Source organism: Hippopotamus amphibius, chromosome 12 (assembly GCF_030028045.1).
Source record: "Hippopotamus amphibius kiboko isolate mHipAmp2 chromosome 12, mHipAmp2.hap2, whole genome shotgun sequence".
NCBI lineage: Eukaryota > Metazoa > Chordata > Mammalia > Artiodactyla > Hippopotamidae > Hippopotamus > Hippopotamus amphibius.
Window position 1 is genome coordinate 57,733,088 of NC_080197.1, and position 10,550 is coordinate 57,743,637.

The window sequence follows — 10,550 nt, forward strand, 5'->3', positions numbered from 1 at the left end:
ACTGTGCAAATTAAGGAGAAAAATGGAAAAAAGCAGGCGAAGAGATACGGGAAAAAAGTTGAGAGTGAAGAAAATTTTTCTCACAATAGCATGGGAATTTCAGAGAGAAGAGGATCTCTTATTAGAAACAAATGTGGAGATGAACCAGAGTGTAGGAGGTTCTAGAAAAAGAGGAACAAGCTTCCACAAAAGTGCCCTAATATCTCATCCAGCCACACTAACTCTGTTTCTTAAAAAGCAACGTGGTTTCAGAACCGTTCCTTGCTCACTCAAGCTCCAAATTTATACCATGTCACTGTTAAAGAGGCAGAAAGATATCAACCTGAATTCAAAAGTCCACTGTCTCTGCATTTACCACCTCTCCCCTGGCTTCAGGGATATTTTGATTTGTAAAGACTGTAGAAATAGGACAAAAATACAGAAATTACATCACAAAAGAATTCTATGGTACATCTGTTTAATTACAACCATTAATGCAATATCTGCCTCAATAATTTAACTCAGATAATAGAAAATAATGGCATAATGACAGTTTAAAGCTGGTTGAATCACGATTTTACAAGCTTATTAAGAGTGAAAGTAGGAGACTATTTAAAATAGCTGAAAAGATAATGTGTCATAGTGCTTAATGTTTCTGTAACTGTTGGTAAGGCTTACATCTAACTCTGATGCAGAATTTTTAATGGCACTGAAATGATTCTTCTCTCAGCCGCACGGTATATATACACTGGTGCTAAGAGTCTGGAAGAGACTGGCTATGGGTACCACTTCTTGTCTTCAGCTGGGACTGCGCAATATCAGCAAGTGCGCTCTGTATCTTTTCCAGAAGCATGTCCCCTCGATAAACAACATCCTCCAGACATGTGGCAGCTTCATGATTTTCTTCCTCCAGCTTATACAAGCTGGCAGCCTTTAGAAGACACAAATTTAAGAATCTTTTGAGAAATGAAAAACTTGGAGATTAATGAAAGTTGACATGGAAAGAAACTGCAGTAAAAGTATTAACTTCTAAATCTGATGACTACACAACCATTATGATAAATTTTTCAGTGGCAGAAATCCTAAGATCAGATAAAACTTAAGAGTTTTCCCTGTATGAATTACTTAAAAGATGACTTTTCAATTAGAGATCTCTGGCTGGCTACATGAGACTCCCTTCCCACACTGCTTTCGGACACCACTATTCTACTCCACACCCAGAATGCTCCCCTCCTCTCACTCTTTCCAAAGAAAAGAACCAAACTGAGGAAAATGGCAAGTTTTCTTTGAGTTCAGAATTGGACAACTATATACATTCAGCTCAGTCTCTAACAGACTACAGTAGTTCACAATAAAATTCCCACTTTAAAATTTAGAGTAACTTTGAATATTGTAACTAAAGGTACTAAATCTAACTCCTTTAATTCAAAACTCTCTACTCGCAAAATTCTCAAAGGAAAAGAGATTTTTACCTGTAAAGCAGCTGTAGATTCTTCACTGGGTAAGGAATCTATCAAAACATCAATGTCTTTTGCTGTTCGTGCAATCAGCGCCGCAAAAAGCTGGGCATATTCTAGAGAAAGATAGTATTCATTTAGGGATTAGAGAATCTCGAGTTTTCAGAAAGAGAAAGTAAACTTTAATGAAACTGGAAAACTTCATAACTTTTTCTATACTGGGCCTCTAATGATTAAAGCGTAATTTTAACACATCAACCCTATTATGTTTGAAAATCAGCTTCAGTATTAATTCAAATTGCAACTTAAGAATAATGTATACCATTTCATGGACTGGAGAACACGGGGTTGGGGGGTCAGGGGGCAAAGGGGAAGCGGGGACGAAGTGAGAGAGTAGCATAGACATATATACACTACCAACTGTAAAACAGATAGCTAGCAGGAAGTTGCTGTATAACAAAGGGAGATCAGCTCGATGATGGGTGATGCTTTGAAAGACCGGGACCAGGAGGGTGGGGGGGGAGTCACAGGAGGGAGGGGATATGGGGTTATGTGTTTAAATACAGCTGATTAACTTTAGTGTACCTCATAAGCTGGTACAAGAGTGTAAAGCAATTATATTCCAATAAAGAGCTTAAAAAATAAAAATAATAATGTATACCATTTCATTTATCAGGACAATATGGTGGTCACTTGAATAAAGGAATTTGTAAATGGGATGCCTTTCTTATTTAGGTTCCTAAGGTAAAATTCAGCTAAATTCATAGAATTCTCCTCTAAAGAAGTAAAAAATCTGTTATTTGACATGAAAATTACGAGGTGTTGTGTAAATCGACTGTAACAAATTCTTTTATGACAAATTGGTAGTGATATTCTCAAACAATAACATTTTTAGGAAGTCATAAATAAGCTGAATTTTTCAATAAATCGAATTTTAAGGGATTACAGGTAATGTGAGAGTCAAACGAAGAGAAGGCAAGAAAATTCATTTACCTTCTGTGGGATTTGCTGGCTGGTCTTTGTTAATGGCTGTCTGAATATTACTAAAAGAGGCAGGAGGACCACACTGCTGCAACACTCCAATGGCATTACAAAACTGATCTGCAAGCTTGAGGCCAAAGGAAAGAGGCAAAGTTAGAAAGGATATATCCCTTTTAAGGATTTTATTGGTAACAGCAGCAACAATGTTTCTATAATAATGATCTCTGAGAAAGAAAATAAAACAGAAAGGAGTAATTCTGGGTAACATAACCAAGTTACTAAAAATGATTAAATGTTTTAATCATACAAAAACACTACATTTGGTATCAATTGAGACAGTTAAAAAGAAATACAAAATAATCTTCCTTTTCTTTCCAAGGTAACAGAATGATAAGGGAAATATATGCCTATACTTATTTCAGGCACAAGTAAAGACTTTTGGGGGAGCAGTGGTGGAAAAGAGCAAATTTGATAGGCAAATATCTAAGCATGGCCCCAGGGTAAATTTTAAAATGTGACTCATATACAAAGTATATGACCCCTTTTCTGAAACCAGAGTAGTTACAAGTAAAAAGAATAGTGGGGAAAAGACTGCACCTTATGTATTCTGAAATGTTTTTCTCCAGGACTCAAGCTGTAAACTCCCAGTGCTCTAAAAGTATTCCTTATGTAGTTTTGAAGATTTCCTTCCTGAAACCGTGTCCCGTGGGGTTAATGGAAGCTGTCACCTTAACAGAAATATTGGTATATGGCTTACAGAACAGCAGGTAAGGGAACAGCGTGTTAGAAACCCCGCTGCTTGTAACCTGCCTTTAATGATTAAGAGTGCTTTAAGGTGTTTGTTTGCTTCCCTAATTGCACACTCTCCAAGCTTCACATAGCCCACCTAATACAGCACCAGACTTCTTACCACCCCTAGAGATAATGCTGCTGATGTATGGGTCCCTGTAGTAACAGGGGCTTACGCTGTTTTATGGAAATTTGAAAAATCTGGAGTGGGCTCCTGCCCAGTTCAGACCAGTTAAGAATAACTGGGACCACTAACCCTAAATCTGGTCCTTCGCAGAACACCGATAACCTCCCTTTTTCCCTACCTCCAATCACCTTTCTCCATGCCTGAGACCACCCTGCTTCTTTACCCCATAAAATCTCAAGCCTCTTGCCTTCTGGGGAGCAACCTGAGATCTGTTCTCCTGTCTCCTCACTCGGCTGTCTCCTGAATCAATAAACCCCTTCTCTGCTGCAAAACTCAATGTCTCAGTGTTTGGCCTGCTGCGAGTTCAGCAAACAAACCTGGCTCCGTTACATTCCCATCTCCAAACCTAAGACTCCTATCCTCCCCACCAACTTCTCCCAGTTGTCCGGACCTCTCAAACCTCCATTCCTTATCTCCAATCAGTGAATCAGCATTTCCACTACGTTTCATTGCCACTATTTGAATGACAGAACTCAAAGTCAACTGTTTCCTTTGTTTACTATCTAATTTGTATTGAGAATCTCCCACTCAACCACTCTAACTTCAGACTCAACTTTCATCTTCAAATCCTGCTAATACTACTACAAATCTTTCCCTTTTCCTTCTAGCATCAGTGCTGCTGTGTTAGTTGAACCAATTACTTCATATGAGAACTGTTTACAATAGCCTCATTATTTTCTAGTTCTTATTTTACTCTGCTCAAAAATTTTCAGCTTGCCCTAGCAAGATCTTCAAGATAAGTCTCCAAATCTTCAGGCTATTTCAAAGCTTTCAATAATCTAAGTCAACCTTACTTGTTCATTATCCACTACTCCTTCATATATGCCTGACTAGTGATAAATTCATTCCTGACTACACTGCTTTTGCTCACATTTTGCAAAGGTAGTAGAATGGCAGTAAGTGCTCTGAAGCTGTACAAATATGGATTCTAACTCTGGTTCTGGTAATTCGAGGTGTTTTTTTTTAATTTTTAAATTAGGAACATTCTCACATTATAACATTGTTATGAAGAATAGAGAAAATACACACAAAATATTCAACACAATGACTATTTGCTGTCCTTACCAAGCTCTCAAAATCCATTTATTCAACATATATTTATCAAAAATCAACTCTATGACAAGCACTGTATATAACCGTATAAACAGTATAGTGATATAGTGAACAAGACAGTTTCTGCTCTCATGGAGTTCTCAGACGATAAATTTTATTTTAATAATTTGACAAATAATTCCGGTTCAGATAAATGCTAATAAGATTCTGTTTTAGTTAATATCACTCAACAGTCCACTTTACTTCAGCACTTACAGTTGAAAACTCATCACAACTCCTAATCACATATTGCTTCTGCATTAATTAAATGTCTCTTGGGTATATATGACATCTTTCCAATCAGACTGTAAACTCCTCAAGGAGTATCTCTTTGTAACCATGATGGTGCTTATATCTACCAGGCACCCATACCAGTTAAGCCAGAGGCTTCTCTCCAAAATCCAACGATCAGCTTGCCTACCATGGCGTTAAGGACCATATTCACTTTGTCCTTACTATCCTTCTGGTTAAGAGACATGTATGAATACGCAACATTTCCTCTCAAACGATATTTGTATCCAGCAGCATCATTACAATATGATTTCGTAAAGCCTCAAAGGAATATCTCTCTGAGGGAGACTGGTTGGCAGCCACCGCAAGTCACCAAAGGTAGAATTTATCTTCGTGAAGTCATCAACATTTAGGGGCTGGCCCTAAGCAGATGAATTTCTCGCGAGCAGATTCACACCCTTCAAGTGTACAAAGACTGAGTAATAATACCAACTTACTAGCTTCCAGTGAGAAAAAACTGGCAAGAGACCAGGTACTTGGATTTTCCAACCAACACCTATAAGTATCTTACCTGGGACATCAAACTATAAATAGAATGACAGAAATGTAACTGCCAATGAAAAACAACTTAGCTCTTAATGGTAATAAGTATATGAATTCTTTGGTTTGCATATACTTTCCACGTAGACGTAACAGGAAAAATAATCAGAAGGATCAAAGTAAGGGGGGCTACTTACAACACCTGACCTTTCACAGGGAGCAGACATCTGCAGACATTTTAAAAAACTTAAAGATATATGAAGGTCAGAATTCACTATCATAAAGATGTCCGTTTTCCCTAAACTGACACGCTGGGGGAGTGGCCAAGAGATGGAACCCTTGGTCTATAGGAACCAACTAAGATGAAACAAAACCTTTCACTTTACTATCACTCCCGCCCCAACCTGAAAATTGTGCCGAAGAATGCTCTCGGCTAACATCTAATGACAAAGATCCAATCACTAAGAACACAGATTTCCCTCCTTGGGTTAAAACTGATAAGAGGAAAAAAAGCTTCCGCTTCCTCTCCCCTCCCAGCAAAAGAGGAGAGATCTCATAAGCACCACTGACAAGAAAATAAAACCGTTCCCAGAGAACAGGCCAAGGCCGTGAAGCCGGACAGTGCACGCAGCGAGACGCTCCCCTTCGCAGGCTCACAGGTCGCTGACGCCCGCCGCGCCCCCCCAGCCGGCCTCAGACCTTCCAGACCGCGGCGCCGCCTCCTGCCAACCCCACCGCTTGATGCTGAAGCCCGGCCTCAATCCACTCCCCACTGCCGAGTTTTGTCCCTCGGACCTCTTTTCCTGCCTTGCTTTCCCTCGGGAAACCAGACGACGGAGTGCAACTGCTCACCGAGTTCACAGCGTCCTGCAGCTGCGTAAGCCGATCCGCCATCTTCCTCCCGGAAACAAAGAGTCGCGAAAGCAGCTGCTCATATGCAATTGGACAGCGCTAGGATGCGTCGTGGCCAATCACAGGGCTGCGTTCTTGGAAGGGGTGGAGTCAAGCCGATCTCCACGCTTGGCGCGGAGAGGGCGGGAGTTTCCAGAAGCTTACTTTACTTAGACCACCTCCACCAATGGCAGCAGCGTTGGGCTCACGTTCAGTAACGTGAGGGCTGTAGTGGGTCCACCGTTTTGCGGCCAATGTACTTTTTTTGTGGCTCTTAGACGTTAAACATTTTACAGATTGTTGAATTATGCGGTTTTTTAAAAGTAATTCCCCCTACCCTCACTTGTATCCATTTAGAAACATCGCCTTGAGTGCTTAGGCCGACCACAAAACATGCACAGCAAGCAACTAAAGAATACTTGGGAGTCACGACATCGACTTTGGTTTCAAGATATCCAAATGAAAATTCAGCAAGCAGTCAGGACGGGCTGGGTTCGGGTGCCGCTCTGTTGCTTTTGGGTGCTGAGCGCCTTACCCAGCTGGAGACTGGATGCGTGTTTAACTTTGAGTGTGGGTGTGCTGGGGAATCTGACACACGTGAGATGGAAAGCGTCCAAAACAAGTACTAAAATGAGTTGTAATGGCCATGTTGGAAGAGTACGAAAAAGAAAGGTCTTGTGGGCAAAGGTGAGAGGAGGAAAATGAAAGGTCTTGTGGGCAAAGGTGAGAGGAGGAAGACGGTAAGATAAGAGGTAAGGCAGGAGCTAGGTAACTGATAACCATCTCTTGTTTGTGGGCTAAGCTTGTGACCCTCTCCTCTCACCCCCAGACTGCAAGAAACTCGGGAAACTCAGTAAACAACAGCAGGTTGGCGAGAGGAGAGTGGAAGTTTCACAGTGTGTAGTCGGAAGAGAGGAGGTTCCTGGAAAATAAGCTAGGCGCCGTAGGTGGGGCAAGTTCAAATTTTAGAAAGATAAGCTGTGCAATTTAGGTTTAGGCTTGGGAGCTATTGAGGGTTTTAGTATGAAGAGTGATTGTAGAAACTTGGTATGTAAGGAAAGTTAGCCTTGGATAGTCTGGAAAGAAATGAGGCTGGAATCTGCTAATGGGTGGTTTGTAAACTTCAGACAAACGCACAGACCCTCCTCGTCAGGCTGACTATCCCTGATTGCCCTCGACGGGTTGGGGGAGGGTGGAGAAAACGATCCACTGGGAACGTGGCCTGTTGGATCTACTCCAGCCGGAGCTGGGAAGCCCCACTTCTGTTTCACCACCACGCCCACTCCATCTCCAAACAATGGACAAACCTGCTGGGACCTAATTAGGAACCTCTACAGGTGAGGCACCTCCCCTCTTCATGGGATTTATTGAGAGAACTCTAATTTCTCTGAACTGTAATATGGGCTAGGCTCGTGACCCTCTCCTCTCACCCCCAGCTGAGAGTGTGCCTTACTGAATGCCTGCCGGTGCCAGGAAGTGTGTCCCGTGCTGAGTTTGCAAAGATGAATAAGCCAGGGGCTCACAAGGAGGGGTTTGCAGTCATTCAAGAATGAAGTGAGTTGGACCTAGAGCAGGGTGTTGACCGAATAAAAGAAGACAAGACTAGTTTTGAAGGAAAAATTTACATGGAATGGTGCCTGGTTGGATACAGAGGGATGAATGAGAACGCCCACGAAGGGAGAACACCAAGTTTTGTAGCCTAATTGAGGCGAACTTGAGTGCTTGGTATAGAACCACTCTGAGACAACTCCTTTTACAACCCAACTTCCATCCTGTCATCACCTTCCTTACAGTTTTCAGTAGCTCCACAGAGACCTCAGGTTGATGTTCAGCCATTTCTGCTCGGGTTTCAAGGCTCTTAGGAAACAGATCCTGCCTCCTTTTGCAATTATTTTCTGAATAAAACCACTTCAGATTATTCAGCCACCGCCCCGGAAAACGCTTGTTTTTCCTGGGCTTCTTAAGCCTCTTCAGGCCACGGACCCCTAAAGAATCAGATGAAAACTGTAGACCTTTTCCCAGACCGGGCTTTCAAACGTTTGCATACGTTTTTAAGGGGTTTAGGAATCTCTTGAAGCTGTGGACCTAAAGTAATAATCCGCCTGCTAAATACAGCCTTACATGTGTAGCTCAGGACGTCTCAACAGCGGCTCTCTTGACGTTTTAGGCTGATTATTCTTTGTTCTGGGGGCTGTCCTGTGTATTGTAGGACCTTTGCCAGCATCCCTGTCCTCTACGCATGGGATGATGGTAACAATGCCCCCCCACCCCCCTCCAGATGTGACAGCACCAAATATTTCCAGATATTCCCAAATGTCTCCTGGGAAGTGTGGGGCAAAATTGCCCCCAGATGACAAGCAGTCAATTCTTTACCTTTATCAAAATAATTTCCTTGCTGCTATTTAATTCATACACGATTTTTTTGTTTTACTTTTTTCTAGTAAATCTTGTGAATTACTAGATTCCACATGGACCCCTTCTCTCTCCTTGCCTGATTTTGACATGTTTTTCATATGCTTTTTCACTTGCTCTTCTTGAATCCCCAACTGGATTATATGGTTTTAGGAGGATGAACTCAGTATTATGTATCTCTTACCTTCTAAACACAATTTTGGTATGTTCTTTTGAACTTTATATTATTAAAAGTTCCAAATATATACAAAAGTAGAGAGACTAGTATGGTGAACACTCATGTACCATCACCCAGCTTCACTTTATCAACCCATAGCCAATCTTGTAGTAAGTACTTTGATTTTTTTTAAAAATCTATAGTGATTGTTTTTTCAGGGAAAAAAAATCTTTACCAGTTCTTTAACTTGACATTCTAGATCCTCAACTCCCTTTATTACCCAGTCACAATTTATTAACCATCTAAACTGTTCCAAGCACTGTGCTGAAATACTGTAAATAAGCCTTTGCCATATTAGATTCCTTGCAAATCCCTACAGATGCTTGGCTGTTTCATACTCCTAGGCACAGCAAATAAGACATTAATTCTCTCTTCCTTGTATGAAAAGCCCACACTACCATCCCTATCTTGATTTTGTTCCCTTGTTGATCATCCACTCAGCTTTAAACCTCATTTTAAACATTTCTTTCTTGATAAAACCTTTCCTGAAAACCTAGAGTAAGTCAATTGCTCCCAATCTTCACCACAATTGTTCCTTATACTTCTGTTATTGCACTTGGTGTACTGAGGTCTAATTATCCACACATGACTCTCATTCACTCACCACCATGAGCTACTTGTGGGCAGGAAACATTTTAATTGTTTCCATATTTCCAATACCCACCATCTAACATTTAACCTGACACACAGAAGCCACTGAATGCATATTTATGGACTAAATGAATGAATTTCCTAGCATAATGATTTCCATATGTTACTAAATAAACATTTATTGAATTTAATAAACACAGTCCGAAGAATGTAACCCACAGGAAGTACAAAAGTGTTAAAAAATACAGAGCAAAGGTGAGGTTAGAATGAGATAGGATAAATGGGCAAGCTTCACAGAGGACCTTTCCTGCCTTTCCCCTGGAGCCCTATTCCCATCTGCAATCCAAAATATCTTGGGTTTTCTCAAAAATCTAGGGAAGGTTGCCTGCCTTCCTTCCTTTTCTGAACTTTAAGCAGTCATTAAGGCTCTAGTTATCTATATCTTGGATTTGGGAATCTTGTCAGTTTTTGTGTTTCCTTTCAGTTCTTAGGAATAAAAACTCATCTGCGAAGCTGCTGGGCCCATTTGCTTCACAGGTTGCCAGTGGAACTCTGACATCAGCAAGGAACCCCAGCCAATATTCTTCTCAAGCTGTTACAGTATTTCAGAGCCAAGGTAATGAGGCCCTCTTTTGCTTACCGACATTTCTGTCATCAGCTGTCCCCTGCGGGCACAGGGAACTGCAGTGCAAAAGTGTGGAGGAGAGAGAATGGGGTTAGTTCAGGGAAGTGAAATTAATTCAGCATGGCCAGCACAGAGGAATTGAGTTGAGTTGCAGCAAGAACCTGGAGAGCTGGACAGGTGCTACATTATGCAAAACATTACATGCCATACTCAGGAAGATAGACTGTAATCCTGACCAGAAAACCTTTTTTTTTTTAAATAAATTTATTTATTTATTTTTATTTATTGGCTGTGTTGGGTCTTCGTTGCTGCACACAGGCTTTCTCCAGTTGTGGGGTGGGAGGGGAGCTACTCTTCACTGTGGTACGCAGGCTCCTCATTGCAGTGGCTTCTCTTGTTGCAGAGCATGGACTCTAGGTGCACAGGCTTCAGTAGTTGTGGCACATGGGCTCAATAGTTGTGGCTCACAGGCTCTAGAGCCCAGGCTCAGCATTTGTGGTGCACGGGCTTTGTAGCTCCTCGGCATGTGGGATCTTCCTGGAGCAGGGCTCAAACCTG

The 10,550-nt window shown here is 41.5% G+C and overlaps 1 protein-coding gene across 2 annotated transcripts; it reads right to left on the reverse strand.

Annotated features, from left to right (window-relative positions):
* Positions 1-440: 440 nt before the first annotated feature.
* Positions 441-6,183, reverse strand: MED21 (mediator complex subunit 21). Of its 2 annotated transcripts, none has more exons than XM_057704263.1 (4): positions 6,109-6,183; positions 2,430-2,544; positions 1,452-1,552; positions 441-910 (listed from the first exon to the last, which is right to left on the reverse strand). In XM_057704263.1, exons 1-4 carry the CDS (start codon positions 6,148-6,150, stop codon positions 734-736), a joined length of 435 nt encoding a protein of 144 aa, XP_057560246.1. In that variant the 5' UTR covers positions 6,151-6,183; the 3' UTR covers positions 441-733. The 2 variants fall into 2 exon arrangements, with proteins under 2 accessions (XP_057560246.1, XP_057560245.1); XM_057704262.1 differs by having other exon boundaries at positions 6,052-6,154.
* Positions 6,184-10,550: the final 4,367 nt, after the last annotated feature.